Source organism: Charadrius vociferus, unplaced genomic scaffold (assembly GCF_000708025.1).
Source record: "Charadrius vociferus isolate BGI_N301 unplaced genomic scaffold, ASM70802v2 scaffold188, whole genome shotgun sequence".
Lineage (NCBI taxonomy): Eukaryota > Metazoa > Chordata > Aves > Charadriiformes > Charadriidae > Charadrius > Charadrius vociferus.
Window position 1 is genome coordinate 931,786 of NW_009649706.1, and position 19,978 is coordinate 951,763.

At 36.7% G+C, this 19,978-nt stretch overlaps 1 protein-coding gene across 1 annotated transcript in view; it reads left to right on the forward strand.

Moving 5' to 3' along the window:
• KDM4C (lysine (K)-specific demethylase 4C) overlaps positions 1–19,978 on the forward strand; it is a 273,932-nt gene that overhangs the window by 233,939 nt on the left and 20,015 nt on the right. Inside the window, exons 17-18 of the mRNA XM_009890665.1 lie at positions 6,111–6,296; positions 13,187–13,357. Of these exons, the coding sequence (XP_009888967.1) occupies positions 6,111–6,296; positions 13,187–13,357 (357 nt within the window). The remainder of the gene's footprint in view (positions 1–6,110; positions 6,297–13,186; positions 13,358–19,978) is intronic.

The window sequence follows — 19,978 nt, forward strand, 5'->3', positions numbered from 1 at the left end:
GGAAGAGCTGAAGTGTTTTTTTTAACTCTACCCTCTATGTTTGTCTTTCCTATGAAGTAAAAAGCTATTAGTACCTTAGTAGTTTCCCTGAAATAGTAGATGTATTTTGTATTGGTATACAATTTTGGTAAGTCCTGATAATGTTTTATCAGCTCTTAAAATTGTATCTCAAACCAATATGTATATTTGGTACCATTTCAAGATCTTTTCATGTTTAATTCAAAATTAAACCATGTGACTTGAAAGTTCACTCATTGAGAGTAGACCCAAACCTATGTTATTTCAGAGTTATTAGAAAATAAGATTACTGTTTCTAATTGCTACTGATGCGTAAGTTTTAGTTTACTTCTCTGCTGGAATATATGACTAACAGTATTTCACCTATACCTAGATAATGTCTGCCATCTTTAATTTGCCATAGCCCCATGCTATGGGCAGAGTTACTGAGTAGTAGGAAATTACAAATAATTTTCTACAAGCATTAGGGTTTTTTTGCCCCCTGACGTACTGGTCGTTGTGTTTGAAATACCAGAGGGATGCAGAAGAGTCTCTTGATAGTTAATCTAGCAACATTCTTGGTTAATTTTATATAATTGTCTAAATATATTGAACAAAAAAATGGAATAGATGATCTAAGAAACTCTTTTTGTTCACATGTTCTGATTCTAAGCTCTGTCAGTTTCATAGCTGAAATATTCAGCTTGGTTTAGATTAATCAGGAATAAAAGGAAACATAAAATGAAAAAAAGTAATGAGCTTGTTTCCATAGAAACACACTATGCTCTCTGCCAAAATTAAGTGCTGACTTTGTATTCTGAATGGTGGTTGTGCAGAGAACATGCGCTCACTGATCTGCAGATAATGTGTCAAATGTCTTCATAGTATGTATCTTCTGATTATGTTGTGCATCTTTAACAAATCTTTGTGCCAGTACCGTGCTACCAACTCTCACAGTACGACTAGACTGTAATCTTTTCTTACTCCTAATCCATGTTATGGCTTTGGACTGGAGAAAGAAAAGATTAGTTTCACTGTGTATTTTATACTGTGTGTCTCAAGTTATAACTGTTGATAAGCTGGTGAAGCTCTTTCTGTCAATATTCTCTGTGAAATCTTTGCTCTGTTAAAATCTATGGGTACTTTACTATTGGTTACAGTAGGACCAACATTTCATATCTAGAGTGTGATCATACACAACAGCAATATTGCTTGTCTGGTAATATAAATTCTGAAGCAAAGCAGATTCATTTCAAAATGCAGGGAGGGCTATAGCAGATCTTATAGGAAAAAAAAATATCACCCATGATTTTTCATTAATTTCCTAAATGTTACAGTGGTGTCTCTGTCTTAGTGTTTATTTCCTAGAAGGAATATTTTTAAAATATTATATAATTTAATATATTATATTATATAATTATCTATATTGTATAATGTGTGAAAGAGGATGAGAATACACAATTCAATTCATGAGTAGTAGTTAATAACCATCTGTAGCAGTAGAAGAAGAGCTCTTATGGGTTGTTTTTTAGTAATATTTGGAAATTAAGTAATTTTTAGAAACTGTCTTGAACTATCGTCTTTTTGTAGAATTTAATGCCTTGCTATAGTGAGCTTTTTCACATAAGTCATTCTTCTTGCCAAAGCATAGAAATGCGTTTGGGAGAAATCAATACTACAAATTGTTTCCTAAAATCTAGCCCCAGCTTTCTGCCGCAAACTCAGCTTGTGCTTATTTTCATAAATCCTTGCATCAGAAACTGTGTTTAATTCATGATCCTGTTAGGGACTGGAATTTTGTTTTTTAAATATTACTCTTTTTGGGAGAAGCAATATCAAATTCTTTATGTAAGAATACATGACAGTTATTATGAAAGCTATCAGTGGGCTTTCTTCTGCAAAATACTGGCATCCAGTTTCCTCAGGCTCATTCTTTAAAATCTGTTCTGATTGTATATTTGCAACCTATTATTATTAAAGAGCTATTCCATGATTAGGAAATCCATTTGCAGCAGAATATTTTCCATTTTGGGGGAAAAAAGAGGTCATTTCACCATCTAGAAAATTGCAGTACATTTCTCTGTCCTATATTCTTAATCTCCAGTTATATAAACAATTTTATTTTTTCTCCAATTCATTTTGCATCTGAATCTATGATTAAGATTGATCCTCAGCTACTTCCCCCATTGTCTCTGCTTTGCACTAGTATCTAGCAAGCATTAAGTCAAAATGACAGTCTTCCTAGCTATCTGCGATGTTGAATTTGCTGGTAGGAACAGCTGTAGTTTCAGGCTACTGAGAAGCTGTCAGTTGGGCTGTATTGAATTAGCTGTATTTCAGTAAATGTGTTCATATTATGTCAAGCTTGTTTAATTTCGCAAGTAGCAAGCTTACATACCTAAATACAAGGTTTGCCCAGACAGAGAGGTGTTTAGATTCTATCCTCTGCAGGAGTGCTTCAAGATTGGTTATGTTATATACAATTCCTTCATTTTACAAACTTACAAAAATCAGATTCAGACAAGGGTGGGAGGGAGTCTTCACAACCGGTGATTCCCTCTCTTCTCTCATAGTTTTGATGCCTTTTCCCTTTGGTCACTTTCAGTGATTTATTTTTTTTTTTTTAACAAAGCAGAATGAAGCATTTGTATCATCCTTTTTTTTTTTTTTTCCATAAATGCCTTACTATAAAAATTAACATTAACATGGGGAAAAAAGGTGAAAAAAATAATTTAAATCTGTATGCTCTAAAGCCCCAAGTGAGAGTATGAGAAATACATTATTAGTTAGAAGCTAGGGAGACAAAGAATTGCCAGTATGGGTCAGACACAGCACAGTTCAATATACTACTTACAGCTAATACGCAGCTTAGTATGTAGCTCAGCTAAGGTTCCAAAAGCCTATGCAAAGCAGATTTTTATAGTTTGTTCTGCTTTTATTCTGTGTATTCTGATTTTATTAATCAAATACGGTAGATTAACTGTTTGACATTTTCAAAGATGAAGGAGCTTTTTCTCATATCTCTGAATGGAGCCATACAGTGAGGCAATGTGAGTTTGCTTGTGCACCAGACTTTCATTAGTGCATTTGTGTACTTTCCAAAATTCATGTCTAAGTTTGAGACTCGTGGTAAAACTGAGGTACATCTGCATCAACCCTTTCAGTGTCATACTTGTACAAAAGATACAGCATCTTACAAATATTAGGAAACATGTTTCGCTGTTTGTCAATCTTGATTCTTTTTGTGCTTTCTGAGAGAAGACTGATTTTCAGAATTTTTCTGGGATTTATTTTTTTTTCCTGCAGGTACAGTAATTTTTTTGCCCCTGTTCATATTCACGATAAGTGTAAGGGCATAGCACAAAAGATTAATGTGTGTTTGGAGTTAACTGATGTAACAGCTACCTTCCTTGTATCTAGCAGTGAGATGGATTTGTGTCCTGGTTAAAACACAGGAAGTGTTTTCACTTTCTTCATGCAACTTGAAGTCTGCATTCACATAATTACATATGGCTAAGCAGTATTCCTATTATAATAAGAGTAAATTTGAAGTAATTTCACTTTTCATCAGTATTACTGTAATTGTACACCAGCATGATGGAAATCAGAATATAGTCAGTAGTAATTTGACAGCTTTTTTTAAAAATTAAATTTTTCAGTACTTTCAAGTTGCAACTCTGTAAAATCCTGTGAGAAGTAACTTTTCTTACAATATGTCGGTTTGCCTAATACTTTCTTATTAAGTTAACCTATGCTGTAAGAGAACATAGAAGTCAGTCTCTTTTACAGGGAGGGATGAAGTTTTGCTCTAATTTCTCTGGATTTGGCCAACCCATTTAATGTATTATATTTTCAGTTTTCCTGACTGCACTTCCAGCTTCCCACGCAGCATCTCTCACTGTCCTCATATTGGTTTTATTTTCCTCAGCTTTTCCATTTCTGAAAGGTGATAAGTCTTAAAATATTAAAATAGAAGAACAATTGTTCATATATATTTACTTGTAAGTGCATCTTTTTCTGAAGCATTCCTCATGTAATTTAATGTTTTAGATTTCTGCATCTCCCAAGTTTTCATGATACCTTAGTAAGATGCTGAAGAAACTTACAGCCACACTGTAATGTTTGCATATTTCCTGCCTCGCACAAGTGCAGCCATTATTTAGGGGATCAGCATTTCCTGCTGTAACATACTTCCTTAAGTTACTGCTAGTTCAGCTGCACTTTACTGTTTTTACCCCTTTTCTCCATTCTGTATGTTTTGTTTGAACTGCATTTTTGGAGTGTTTTAGTCAGAACATACGTCCGTTTTTGGGGGGATTTTTTTGGTGCTTGGGTTGGTTTTTTTTATTACTCATATGTGTTTCGTACTTCAGTCATTCTTCTCTTATTAAACTGACTGGTGTATTTGTGTGAATATCTGTGTGAAAAGCATCCAAAAGGAGCTGCGTATTTGCATGAACTCAGTGCCTAGACATTACATGTAATAGATTTCAATTGCATTTTCTTTCTGGAATTCCCATTGTACAGGATTCTGAATATGTGTATATAAAAAAATCCGTAAGCTCCCTCAAGAAACAGTTACTTGACGTCCCTGAAAATGACTTGATGCACGTGAATATAAATGCACAATGAGATATAAGCATATCAGTGGTCTCCAGAACATTTCTTTTTATGGCAAAATCATCTTTACCTCTTATTGGTCTTGGAGACCTGATGCTGCTGCAGCGACTGAGTTGAGTTGTCATCCTTTTAGCAAATGATAGGTAAAATTTTTAACGAAGTTCCAGATGCTACTGTTGCTTCTTCCTGTGCAAAGCCTTGCAGGCTTTTGGCTTTCCGAGCGTGGATATGAAGGCAGAAATTGAAGAGGTTTTTACATGCAGAATGATGCATGAACTAGAACCCTGCATGACTGATGAACTTAACAGGGCTAACACTGCAAAAAGCATTATTTCAGTCACAAACCGAGTGTGAGAAGCCATTGAAACTACTTAAGTGCTGAATTATACAATAAAATTTCCACAAATTTTCTTCAAAATATGGAAATTAATAAACAACAGAAAAAAATTCTCTGGTAATCTGAGAAGAAGAATGTGATGTGAGTTAATTTGAAATACTTTGAATTATTAACCATACAGTAAAAATAGATCAAAATTATTCTTACTTGTGTTCCCAGCATAGGCAGATAAGAGGGTGTTTAACAAAATAAGTGACTAGTGAATTTAGAACAAATGGAAATGATCACTATTCCAGCAGTATGTTTTCAAATTACTGAGTTCACTGGTTTGTGTCACTAAATAAAATGTCTGTATTTTAGAATAGCTGAGTTAATTTTATGATCATCAATATCATTTGCAGTTTTGTTAGTTGTGATAAGAGTTATCAGAGGATAGTTCCCATATGCGATATAACACAGTTGTCCATAGAAGTTTACTAAAGTAACTATTCTATCTATCTACCATGTTTGCTAATGTCTTTTGGTGGAAAGATACCAGTCATCTGGCACTTTGTCTTTTTTAGTATGGTAGAGCTTATTTCCCAGACTTAATTAACCTAGCTCAGGTTATCGGAGGAGGTTGTAGAAACCGTTTCATGAATATGTTAGATCAACTATCTCCCAAAGACTGTTTAAGTATATATGTATTCCAGCTTCAAAGTAAGGGGCTGGGTTAAATGGTATGTGGAAGTTGGGTTGAGCCCTACATTTCTGTGAGCCTATTCCCTTTTATTTTTGAGCCTTGCTGTTACTTTTTGCAGAATTATGTATAGGTTTTTTGATTTACCCATTTGACGAGGAGCAGGTTAATTTTCAGAGAGGTGCATGGAAGTTGAAATCAAACCATTAAATAGCTATCTATATATCAGTTTTCTTACTATAGCACCAGAACAGATCATCTTCACATTAACATAAAAAAGGCAAAAGTGCTGTCTATTAATTATCATATTACTAAGTTGCCTTTTACTTCATAAATGCTTCTTCTTTTCCCATGTGTATTGCAAGGTATAAAATATAATCAGTGAAGCAAAACTAACTTTTCAATCCTGGAGATACTTGCAGAAGTCAATGGAGTTCGGGTGGTATGGTAAATATTCTGTTTATTTTGCTTCTACAGAAATGTATCTTCTGCAGACAGAGAATTAAGAAAATCTCTGGTGCCTGCATTCAGTGTTCATATGGATGCTGCCCAGCCTCCTTCCATGTTACCTGTGCCCATGCTGCAGGAGTGCTGATGGAACCTGATGATTGGCCGTATGTTGTCTACATCACATGTTTCAGGCACAAGGTTAACCAAAACGCGGTAAGGAATTTGTTCCCTTATTTGTTAAAAAACGGAATTGCAGAATTAAAGTATGTTTCCAGAGAAAATGGAAGGAAGGATCCACACCACGTCTAGCTCCATCTATCATACTTCCATACAAAGCAAACTGTTACATCTTTAAGGTGTTTTCTTATGCCATTACCTGCAAGAAATGATATTTGGTATGCCTAACACATTTTTGCATTAGTGTCATTGTTGAATGTATTGTTTTGACAGCCAGAAGCAAGTCTTTGAGTTCTCTGTTTTGTTAACCTGGAGTGTATTACAAATACCCAGATCACAGTATCTTGCAAATACTCACAGGTACTGTGAGATAAAGGATATGGTGTATATGTTAAGTTCTTTGTTCTGCAGCCAAATAGTGTCTCGCAAATATCCAATTATAGTTGTTCTGTCATCTGGCAAGGTAACACTGGTATGTCATGAAAATTCATGTTATTACTGTGCCTTTTTATTTCTGGCCTGTGCTGAGGAGGAACCTTTAATTTTAGATGAGACACATGAAGAATTAGTTATTATTGTCTTGTAGGTTTTAATGTCTTTTATTCAAATGAATTGTTACTACCTCAGTTAAGAGAAAACTATTGCCATTTATCTTGGGCTTTTAAAACTGTATTTTGTTTTCTAGCAAACCAGAAGGACTTAACATAGTCTTATTAAGGAAATAGCTTGGTAAGTTAGACAAGTTGAGAATTTGCAAGTTGCAAACTTTTTATATCCTTTGTACATTAGAAGTGAAAAAAATAAACCCAGGTAATGTCTCTATAATATATGTCTTTCTTTCAAGAGGTTGGCAGTGAATCTTTGGTCTTAATGACAAGACTACTGAAGAGTAAGATTTTCTTTCAAGTGTAGTAAAATGTAATGCCTCCCAAGTAGAGTAATCAGTCAGTCCTGAATGTTCAATCTGGTCGTTCTTAAAAAGGGAAACAAATTGTGTGGGCCTGTTTAAAACTTCCACATAACCATTAAGCCTTTTAAATATTTTTGTTTTCCAAAATGAATTACCATATGAAATGAGTACAATTCATGTGGTTTTAGTTTCTTCAAAATTAGTTTGGTTTGAAAAACAAACAAACCTCTATCTCTACAGGCAACTTAAGATACTTTTCTTGGCTTTGTTGGAAAACATTATTATTAGTTGAAAATAACTGGGTTAAAATCATGGCTGGTAACAATAGGGCTGTTCTTCCCAGATATTTTCTAGCATTTTTTTGGCACAAGTCTTTAGGTAGTAAGATTTGCATCAGTAGCTGGCAAATCATTCTCTGATCAAATAGGACTTTCTGCATTATACTTTCTTCTATTCCCACTTCATGTGTATATTGTGGCCACTTCCACAGCCCCTTAACTTTTCCAGCTTCCTGTAATATATCTGTCTCTGATGGTGGAGTCCCCTTATGCTGTTAAATAATGCATGTGATTTTCTTCACCTTATTCTCTTTTATGCTACTCAATGATAAATGTGCAGAAGTTTCAGATTATTTCTTCTGTGTTTATACAGCACTTAATGTAGTGGTCTGTCTGTCCTAAACAGACTTTTTTTTGGCATTTCTGTGTTCATATTAGTTATTAATAAAAACAAGGTAGGTTGTTTACGGGGAATTTCTACTTTCAGTTTAATATAGAACAGTTCAGACTTTAGCACTTAACTTTCTTAGTCTACACTTTCTCTAGTTAAAGAAGTTATTGAATATCTATTATTTTGAATGGTAAGAAACAAAACACGCTCATCTGAAAAAAAAAAAACACAATAGAAATAGAGTCACATGGAATCCTATAAAATCCCTTTTTTCTTACTGATTTTCTTGACCTGTATTAGGTAGTGTAAGAAAAACCCCAACCCTACCATCTATACAGAAATAGGGGCTTGGGTGGCTACTACATAAGAGATGTGTGAAGACTGTTCAAAGTAGCTTGGAATGAGACTAGCACATCCTTTCCTGAAACTCAGCACCAATCTTTTTGGAAAAAAAAAAAAAAAAAATCTGAAAATCTGTATTATTATTTCCCATGTCTCAAATCAAAATCAGATTTGCAGAAGAGAAAGAAAAATTATACTTTTGTATTTTTCATTAGGCCAAAACTTGGAAAAACAGATATTTTTGTTAAAGAATCCTTTTCTGCGAAATTCTTAACCCACGCTTGAGACAAAGGAGATTGCCATATGTTTGTATATGCTTGGTTTTATAATCTGTCTTTTGGATAATTAATCTAATCACATCTTTAAGCCTTTGGAAGTATTTTCACCATTGGTTTTCTTGTTATGGTTTTCTTAGCTATTAGCTATTCCTTCATGCAGAAATTACATTGCTCTTCACCATTAGGCATGGCAATGTATCTTACTTCTAATGAAGTTCTTTTGTTTGTCTGTTATTTTAACTTCCTTACTTGAAAGCAGAAGAAGGGCATTGTGGAGGCTGAAATATACTCACTTTGTGGATTTTTACAGGAATCAAATAGATTGTCTTGTCAGCAAGATAAAAAAACCTCTTCTGGTATTTAGGAGTTGAAAACATTTTACATAAAGCAAGGACACTATTATTTTTCCTCATTTGAAGGAAATAAAATTTAAATTGTCTGTTTTTTCACGCGTATATCCTCTGGATATTGCGCCTAAATGCTCAGTGAATACCTGTGATTTCTGCTTTCTTCAAGTTTAAAAAAAACCAAAACCACCAAGCAAGCCAAAACTCAACAACCAAAGGATGGCTTCTGGGCACTTGGCAAAATTGTGACATATGTCTTTAGCGGTATTGTTGTATGTAAAACAATGAGGGTGCTCAATGAAAAGCCTGCCTGTGTACAAATAAATACGTATTGTTACTAGTATTAGTGTATCTCTTCACCTCAGGCAAGGGCTTATTGTAATGATGAGATGGAGCATGCATCCAAATTATTTATAACTGTGATCTCAAGCAAATTGTATACAAATTATTCACCAATATACTTTCACAAGTCTTTTTCACTGGGGATCAGATTCTTTATTGTCTTCAAGAATTTTTCCTAGAGTACTATTTTAATTTCAACCATGGAAAATACTGGTGGGTCTTCTAGTGAAAAATCATCATAAAGACGATCGAAAGGGAACGCATAATACTTGCATCCATGTAGTGCTGCAAAGTGAAGTAAATACATAAATACTAAGAACTGGAGTTCTTTGGAGGTGCATAGACTCAAACCCAAGCACGTCTCTTGTATTTGCTGAAGGTACAGCTTTAAAAAAAGCACAAAAATTTGCTAGCAGAAAAATTGCTATATACAGCATGGTTTTTATAATTCCTGTCGCAGCCTATATTATTTTGTGAATTGGAGTGTCAATATGCAAGGAAGGCTCTGCAATTTACTACTTAGAGACAGCAGGTCATGTTTTCTTCATTTCTCCTCTTTGACTGTGCTTGTCTCTGGGTGTGAAACATACCCCTTACACCTTTTTGTCATCAGACTGCAAGAACACTTGGAAGTATGGTTCAGAATAGGTGCTGCAGATGGATTTGTTTTGGTTAAAAGAACTCTTTCGTACACAAGGAAATGAGAAAAATGAGTTGTATGCAGCTATACTAACAGGGAAAAAAAAACCCTAAGGGATCCATACAAGATTAGCAAAACCAGCACTGAGGGTCAGGGAAAGCCAGCTGGAAATTAAAACATATACTCAGAGGTGACGTTTCATTTGGAAGGTGTGAGCAGAAGAGGCCGTCTGGACAGCCGCAGTTGCTGACATTTTGAGACTAGCTGTCTTTAGAAGGGGCAATGACAGGAGTTGCAAAAACCCACTGGATAGGAGTTGCAAAAACCTGCTGTTGCTGCTTTTTGAGCTATTTCAAATTACCTTCTGCTATTATTGGCCAGTTCTTACCTCTGTAGCACACAGGGAATGAAGGGATGCTATCAAATGGAAGCTGTAGATCTTTTTTTCTGTTGAATACCCGAGCAATGCAATGTCCTTGTTTGCCACTGCCTGCTAACTACTGCCAGCCCCTTAACATTTCAGAGAGACTAAGACATGCCTTAGGAAGGACATATTATTCAAAAATCATGAGCCGGCATATTTTTGAAATGTCATGCATCATTTCTATGCCTAAATTGCAGTCCTGAGGAGTAAGCTTAAAATGATGAAATGAGAGTTATGTTCCTGTATCAAACAAGTCCCAGATTTTTGAGGATGCCCCATGAAAAATTGTACAGAAAGTTTCTAGATATTTGGATATACATCAGATGCATTATGATTTCATATATATGTTGTTTATATATTTTATTTAACAAGGTTTTTGTGTCCTGCCGTACAGAAAATGAAGGCAAAAGTAATTTTCCCTCTTATCTTTTTCAAGTTTTCACACAGAAGGGGAGGTTAACTTTTTTTTTCCTTCGTATCTGCTTGTTTTCTGTATTTCTGCTACTATTTTAGTTCATCCTTGGCTTAGGTACTGTTAAAAAAAAATCATGCTTTTTAAACCACAGCTTTCTCAATAATCTGGTAACTAGCACAGCTGTTTCTTTAATCTGATAGACTCCCTTACATAATAACTGTTCTTTCTGATCAAAAATGACATTCTTAACGTCAATAAATTCTTAAGATTTTCTGACAGGAAATGTTTTCTGGGACATGCAATCAATTACAGAGTGTGCTTGTCAATATTTTTTCTGAGAAATAAATCAAGAATCCTACCAAGATAACATGCTAAAAAATAATCTTCTCCTTCAGCTAGGATGCATCTTGGTTTTTTATTTGTTCTAATGAGCAATTTCGTTTCTTCTCTGAAAATTTTATCATTAAATGAACTTGTCCCTTAAAGCGTTACATTTTGCCTTCCATCTTCTCTAAAGAGTTCCATCTTCAGGCTTTCAAAACATTTAAGCCTTTTAATAGAGCTATTTCTCATTGGGCTTCTGTACTATACTATCAAACTTTTTCTACTATCTCCTATAAGTAAATCAATTAATACTCTCCAGTCTACTTCTGATTTTCCCCTGTGTCCCTACCCCCAATACCTGAATAGACTAAAGTCAAGAATTAAAAGGTAAATTAATATTTATATTTACATATGTTTCACAATTGGGTAAAAAGTGCTAACTGTCAGTTATCACTCCTGTGATAATACCAGTAAATTGTTATTTGTGTACTTAATTCTGCTACTTAGTCTAACTATAGACAGGTGAAATGAGGAAGAAACAATTTTGTTATACATGTAAATGGTTAAATAATTTGTGAGTATGCTCAGAAAATTATTTCTAGGTAAACTTAAAAATGCTTTAGAAACATCATTGGGTTTTACTATCTGAGGTCACCTCAACTAAATCCTCCAAATGTGTATGTCAGGCAGAGCTCTGACACGCAGAGATTTAGTGCACTGTCTCGAGAAATGGAACAGAATATTTGTACTTGGTTTGCCCTTAGTTTGCAGGAGCAGAGAAGTTTAAAAACTCTCAGTCCCAGAAATTGGTCCAATAAAGAGGCACGATAGTGACTACAGTCTCCACAAAAACCGAAGTGTTCAAGTGTAGGGTGGGATTTTCCTTCTCCCCAAAAGCATTGACATACACTTGGAGTCTAACAAAAAGAACTGATGCTGTCGTTGGTTCTCCATTTGATATTAATGCTAAAAATTCTACAGCTGTAGCATTTTCTAGATTTTCACAGGCATTTTTTAAGATTATTATATTGATTGAAGAATTCACTGTCTTTGAAGGTTGGAAAAGCAGTGCTAGGAAATTGAGTGATTGCTTTAGCATATGCAATAAAGTATTTTCATGCTGTTTAGATAAACATTTCTAAAAAAAAAATAAATGCTTAGTATATACCAGTGTAGTTGCCCTTTGTAGTTGCATCTTCCATTATAAGAAAAGTTGAACAGTTCAGATATAGCCAAAGTCACACTAACTCACTCGTGCGTAAACAAATGGACCTTTGTGGCTAATGAACAGATAGTCAGGATCATAAAAAAGAAGTGCCTTCCTTGTGTTATTAGAATGAGAAACACTTGACTGTATTTTTCCTGATGAAGAAGGTTGCTTTTTAAGTGAAAGTTTCATGGGGATACATTAGTTGGGAGCTGATATGTAACAGCTGTCTGCATCGTGTGGGCTTCTGAGCATTTGCTCACTTACGAGGTTGCAATTATTTTTTTTTTTTTACTTATAGTATCCATCAAGCAGTTATCGATGTAGAATTTTTGCATAGTTCAACAACCCTGCTACTATTCTGATTGACATAACTAACTCTAGGGAATTAAAAGAAATAAAAAAAAATATTGTTACTGATATACTACATAAATAACTGATGAAGAGTGATCAATGTTGTCTGAAGTTTTAAAGCAAAAGTTCTGCACAGTATGGGTTAAGAAGTTTCTCAGTACACTACTGTGGACAGCTCTGACGAGAATTGGATATGCATTTAGTTATTGCATCCCATTCAACTATTCAGAATATTAAGCAATTATGTAGAATCATTCTGAAATGCAGTACTTAAAAGTTCCATCAATTAAAACAATACAAGACCATAGTCTAGGGTCATCACATCTTACCTCTTCAAGCAAATTCTACAAATTATTCCACAAATAAAATTTACAAATGTTGCTAATTGTGTGTTTTGATCTAATGCAAAATAGTTAGAAGGCATCGGTTGGAAAAATATTTTTGAGTGTTGTGATTTGTTATTCTGCAGATCTCATTTGTTTTCTCATAAAATGCATAAACTTTGTATGTAAAACAAATTTGTGTTATCATGATTCGCAGGAATAATTTTGCACTTGAGGTTTTTATATTGAGAGGTGAACTGTTACCAATTCTGTTTTGACACTGATAAATTTCTGATTAGTAAGCTGGTATTTTTAAGTGACTTTTTTGTTTAAATTATTCCTTTTTTCAAGAGAGCTAAAGCATGCGAGAAGGCCATTACAGTTGGGCAGACGGTCATCACAAAACATAGGAATACACGATACTATAGTTGCAGAGTCATAGGAGTGACATCTCAACTTTTCTACGAAGTTGTGTTTGATGATGGCTCTTTCAGTCTGGATACTTTTCCTGAAGACATTGTAGTAAGTACTTTCCCAGATACCTGTTCTTTCTGGGGTTTTTTGGTTTTGTTTTTTGTTTGGTTATGGTTCATTTTTTGCCTTTTTTTTATTTTTTGTTTGTTTGGTATGGTATTGTGGGTTTTTTGTTTTTTGGTTTTTTTTTAAATTACAGAGTTGGAACCTCTTGAACTATTTCTTCTGACCTTGAGAAGATAATGTCTTAATATTCAATTCATGTTTGTTACTTTTGCGGCTGAGAATGATTATTTTCTAATGGGCTTCCAAACCTTGGTTGTTCTAATTAGTCTTTGTTATTTGACCAAATGAATCAAAAGTAATCTTACAAAGTCTTTTAATTAAATAAGAAATATGTATTTAATAAAGAATATGAGAGAGGGAATTCCGTATATCCTTATCTGTCTCTCAGAGATAACTTGTAAAAATTCCTTGCTGAATAGAAAAATCCTGCCGTAATGGGAAGAATAGCTCTCAAGAATCTGTTCTAACACTTGTTTACACCTTCTGATATTTAGTTTGTGAGATTACATTATTAATGATAAAAATCATCAGGGAGAAGAATGTGTAGTTTATTGCATTTCCAAAAAGCAATTGAGATTTTGATTTCCCTTGTGCACTTCCATAAACTGCCATGTTTTTCAGAACTGTTAAGGACCACATTGTGGATTTAGCACATAAGGACAGGGAACTGCTGGAGAGGGTACAGCAAAAGGCTATGCAGATGGTTAGGGGTCTAGGACTAGAAAATCTTTCTTAAGAGGAAAGGCTGAGGGACTTGGGTCTTTTTAGTCTGGAGAAAAGACGACTGAGGGGGGATCTTATCAATGCTTATAAATACTTAAAGGGAGGGTGCCAGGGGGATGGGAACAGTCATTTTCAGTGGTGCCCAGTGATAGGACAAGAGGTAATGGGCACAAACTTGAGTATAGGAAGTTCCATCTTAACATGAGGAGGTACTTCTTTACTTTGAGGGTGGCAGAGCACTGGCACAGGCTGCCCAGAGAGGTGGGGCAGTCTCCCACACTGGAGACATTCAAAACCCACCTGGATGCTGTCCTGTGCAACCTGCTGTAGGTGAACCTGCTCTGGCAGAGGGTGTTGACTAGATGAGCTCCAGAGGTCCCTTCCAATCCCTATCATTCTGTGACTCTGTGATATGACCAAAATTTGCCATCAGCTGGGGGAAGATTCTGTTTCCCTCCACATTTGCAACAAATACATTGCATGTTAACCTTCATTGTTTTCATCAGGTGTGGCTTGACATCATTCTTACGATATGTCTTTAATCCTTGTTTACCTCATGCTCCTCTGAGTCTTTTTTTATGCTGAACTGATATTTTTGTTATACCTCCTGCTAATAATCTCGAAAAGTTAGAGTCGTCAGTGAACGCTGGTATGCAAAAGTGCTGTTTGTTGCAAGACCACTTTTCACTTAGCCCTGTGTCCTGTTCTGTATGTAGAGGGGGAGAGTCTGGCATATGAGTGCATATATGTGCATAAGAACACATGCTTTGCAGCTTAAGGGGCACAGCTACTAGGAGAACTCCATGTTCTTCTCCTGTGACAGTCTTTGAACCGTTCTGTTTTCTGCAGGCCTAATGTTTTCCTGGAAGTAGCATTAGCTGACAGATACATCAGTGGAAACGATGCTGTTTTTCTTAGAAGCTTCTTAGTTATTGAAAAGCCTCATGCCTTTTGAAAATACTGTATTTGAAAGGGTACATTTCTGAGCAGTGTATGGGGATTGAGCTGTTTACCTCCCACTGGTCTTAATAGAAGACAGTCAGCAAATCCCTGTTACACGTCTTTGAAAATTTATCCTTTAATTCGAAACACTCCAAAAGGCTCCATTAATGATCAAAGACATTCTGATTTAGGATGATCAAGATATTAAGCAAATGTGGCTGTATTGTTATTAGAAACCCCTCTTTTGTGTATGCCTGCATCAAGAATCTGGTAAGGCAGAGATGAGAAACTGCTTGCCACCCTAGTGGGGTAGTCTGATCCGGAGCTAAGAATAAATGTAATCAAGTCTGGATATGCCTCAGTGCTTCTCAGATAGTGGATGAACAACATATAATTGTTTGATGGAAACACCAAATGAATTTCACATTCCTTAGAGAAATCTTGTTGTGTTTTCATTAGATAATATACCTGCAGCAGTTACTGGAAGGGGAAAAAAAAATGTTTTTTCTTCTGCCTGGACTAAAACTTGCTAATCCATGCAATGTGCGTATCAGGTGTTAGTGCCGCTGGGAGGACTTATTCATCAAATCTGGTGTGAAAGCAATGTTGCTGCCTATTGAAGAACTTATTTTTCTAATCTGTTTTCACTTTTCAACTAGCTCACAAAGATAGCAGGAGCTTTCTGCTTTTCCAGTATGTGCTGAATCCACTACATAATTTCAGCTCAGCTCACAATAGACCACAATTCCGATGTTCAGACACAGTGATTTATTTTTAAGGAGAAAAATAGGGAGCAGGGAAATTTCAGTCTCAAAGCTTTGTGAAACTCTGTTTGCTTGTAAGCATTCAGTAACTACCAAAGCAGGGTGTACATTGTTTTCTTCTCGTATGTATTTTTCTTGGTTTGTGTTAGCTTTTGCTAAATATAGAAGGGTTGGGTTTATTTTTAAGTGTAATTGTTAGATATAGGCATAGCTATATGGATTTTTTTATTTCAAGCTATTTCTTGGGCAGTCTACTTGATTTCTATCTTGTCAGAATTTCTTAGAATGATCACTTCTTGATTACAATGTTTAAATCCATTAGATAGGTTGTTGATGTGCCAACCCGTCAGCTTTCCCTCAACCCAGCGGGTGTAAGAGGGTATGTAAGAAGTATATGGGTACAATTTTTTTGCTGAAAGAAACAGCAGGACAACTTCCCCTGTAAGTCATGGACAGACTGCAGTGAGGGGCATAGTACGTGATATCTTAAAGCAGGTGAGATGAGAGTTTTAGTGGTTAGTTTAACGATGTATACACACAAGTGGTCAGTGCATGTGCTGCCGTTCTGAGAATCTGCTACCAACAGACAGCATGTATGTGTGCCACTTGCCACTTCTTGAAGGTTTAATGCTCTGTAACTTGTCACACAGCCCCTAGCTCAGCACCAGGAGGAGTACTGTCCTGCCCAACAGGCTAAATGTCTGTTTACAGATTATAGAATCATAGAACCGTTTTGGTTGGAAGAGACCTTTAAGACCATCAAGTCCAAGCATTAACCTAGCACTGCCAATTTACCACTAAACGATGCCCTCAGCACATATACATGTTTTAAATACCTCCAGGGATGGCAACTCAGCTGCTTCCCTGGGCAGCCTGTTCCAATACTTGATAACCCTTTAAGTGAAGAACTTTTTCCTGATATCCATCCTAAACCTCCCCTGGCACAACTTGACAGTGTTTCTTCTTGTCCAGTTGAATGTTACTTGGGAGAAGAAACCAACATCCATCTCTCTACAACCTCCTTTCAGGTAGTTGTAAAGAGCAATAAAGTCTTCCTGCAACCTCCTTTTCTCCAGGCTAAACAACCCCAGTTCCCTCAGCTGCTTCTCATAAGATAGGCATTAGGAAATGTCTTCTTTGGCCTGCTAGAATTGGGAAGATGTCCCACAGTTGATTTGATTTGTGGTGGGTTTTTTTTTTAGTACCTGACAGACATATCTTCACTGGCGTATGTTGGCAGTTTGCTAGAAATTAATATTCTGGGTATTTAACTAGGCATTTTAGTTGTTTTTCTATACATCGTGGCTGTCAATAATACCTTAACAGCAAGTATAATTAAAGTATATATACATATATTGAAACCTGAAAGTAGAGCTAAGGACGAAGTTGTTCCCACAGTACCTTATTAAAACCTTAGCTAAACAGGGAGGCCTTGCAGTATACTTGGTTGGGGGCAAGAAGGTACCACCAAAATATATTGATTGCAAGGAAGAAAGGAAGAAAAAAAATTGTGGAGTCAAGCATGATTTGAGTCTGTGGGGAGGTCTGGTTACAGGAGAGCTAAACACACCTCTCCTGAAATGGTAGACATCCTTCCAGGCCACTTGCCCCAGTTATTACCCTGGTCCTCCAGGGACCAGTTTACACATAATTGTTTGCTGTCTTGGTTTCACCTGGTGTTTATCAAGTAAACCAGGTGAACAAAAATGACTGTACTTACTCTTGCTGCCATGACATACCCACACTGTGTTTTAGTTTACTATTAAATGTATAAATGTGAAGGTTCTCCACTGAGGAGGTAAAGCTGATCCATGTATTGTCATGCCCAAAATTCAAAATGGACGTTACTTTTTAAAATCTATAAATTGAACACTATTCGAAGTCATATTGTAGCTTATGGAATGCTGCTGTAAATGTTCCTTACAAGCAAGAGCATCTTAAAAGTTGAGGAAGTGAGATATACTTGGAAGGAGATTTGGATGCTATATTCAGGAGTTAATGGAATTTTTTTTACACAACAATAGTATGGTAATTTTCTGAGGTCCTGATAAAATCAAAAAAGCATACTTCTTTTAAAAGGTGTATATTAGTTCTGGTTAAGACATTCAGACTGCAGCTGTCAAAAGCAGGAACCAGAAATTATTTTTAAAGTGTCAAGTTGGTCTGTTCAATGTCTTGCTTGATTTTTTTTTGTCTACCACTGGGTTTTGTAGTGGATGCCACCTTACCTGAAAAAAGTTCAAGCATGAAAAAAACCCTTCCAAACTGTGGATTTTTTAACATACCAACAGTGATACCTGGAATCCTTAACGGAATTATGCTGATACGTATGCAAGTCCCTTCTTTCAGTAGTGGACCCAAGAGAGCCTTCAGTGAGAAGAGAATGGAGGAGATTAAGCTCTATCTTTCAGTGTCTATCAATGCTTTAAATTCACCACTGGCAGAGGAGGGAGGAACAGGGCTATTGAGAACTCTGACAGCCGAAGTACTTCACTGAAATTGTCATGAAGGCTACAACTTCCTACAGTGCGCACCTAAATCTCACAAAGCCCAAAATTATTATTCTCTGCTTTCTTTGTAAGAAAATGGAGCACATTTTAGTTGCCAGTGTTTGAAGAAAAACCTGCCAGAATAATAACAATGTAATTTGAGAAGCTATTAAAAAAAACCCCAAACAACCAAAAAACAAAACCCAACTTTTCTCAGCCAGGGACCTTCTTTGCAATCCTATACCTCTGTCCTGACCCACAAATGCTCACTTTACACCCCTACAAAATTATGAAATCAAAGCTTTGACATCTCATGACCCACACTATAATGTATACACATACTGTGTGCATAGCCTTGCAATTAGTCTCTCTTTCTTGATGATGGTGGACTTGCTGAGATCCTTCCTGCCCTAGATATCTGGCAGGGGTTTGAAGCTGCATAGGCATTTATAGTCTTAGAACTTGCTCAAAATAAGGTGAACTAATTGGGGTAAAGTACAGACAAAGGACTCGAGCTGAATACAGATAGTCCCGAGGACAGTATTATTAGACTAATGAGAAACAGAATGGATTTACTTCATCCTCCTTTGAGATGTAGAAGAAATGGGATTTAGCTGGATGGTTCTTCAGAAATAATTTCCTCCACAGGCTAGCTAAAGCTATTAGTTTAAAACTGTAATCTGCCTTTATGTAGGTGGGACTTTTGCATGCACAGGTAAGAAAAGGTAGCGCTTCTGGGGACTGTGAGTTTCAATGCTTAGGATGTAGCTTCAAGAACAAAGTCTTACTTCTTTACACAAACTTCTCCTTAATGACTTGTCTGGACTACTGACTTTCAGTGGTACAATAAATCATAGAATCATAGAATCATAGAATGGATTAGGTTGGAAAGGACCTTGAAGATCATCGAGTTCCAACCTCCTTTCCATGGGCAGGGACACCTCCCACTAGACCAGGTTGCCCAAGGCCACGTCCAGCCTGGCCTTGAACACCCCCAGGGATGGGGCCTCAAAAGCCTCTCTGGGCAACCTGTTCCAGTGCCTCACCACCCTCAAAGTGAAAAATTTCTTCCTAATGTTTAATATAAACCTGCCCTCTTCCAGTTTAAAGCCACTCCCCCTTGTCCTATCATTACCTGCCCTACTAAAAAGTCCTTCCCCAGCTCTCCTGTAGGCCCCCTTTAGGTACTGGAAGGCTGCAATAACATCTCCCTGGAGCCTTCTCTTCTCCAGGCTGAACAGCCCCAACTCTCTCACCCTCTTCTCATAGGAGAGGTGCTCTAGCCCTCGTGTCATCCTCATGGCCCTCCTCTGGACAGGCTCCAGCAGGTCCATGTCCTTCTTATGTTGGGGACTCCAGAGCTGGATGCAGTACTGCAGGTGGGGTCTCACGAGAGTGGAGTGGAGGGGCAGAATCAGCTCCTTTGACCTGCTGGCCACACTTCTTCTGATGCAGCCCAGGATACGGTTGGCTGCCTGGGCTGCGATTGCACGTTGCTGTCTCATGCTGAGCTTCTGGTCAATCAGGACAGCCAGGTCCTTGCCCGACCCAGATGTAGGACCCTGCACTTGGCCTTGTTGAACTGCATGAGGTTGTCTTGGGCCACCTCTCCAGACTGTCCAGGTCCCTCTGGATGGCATCCCTCCCCTCCAGTGTGTCTACCTCACCAAACAGCTTGGTATCAT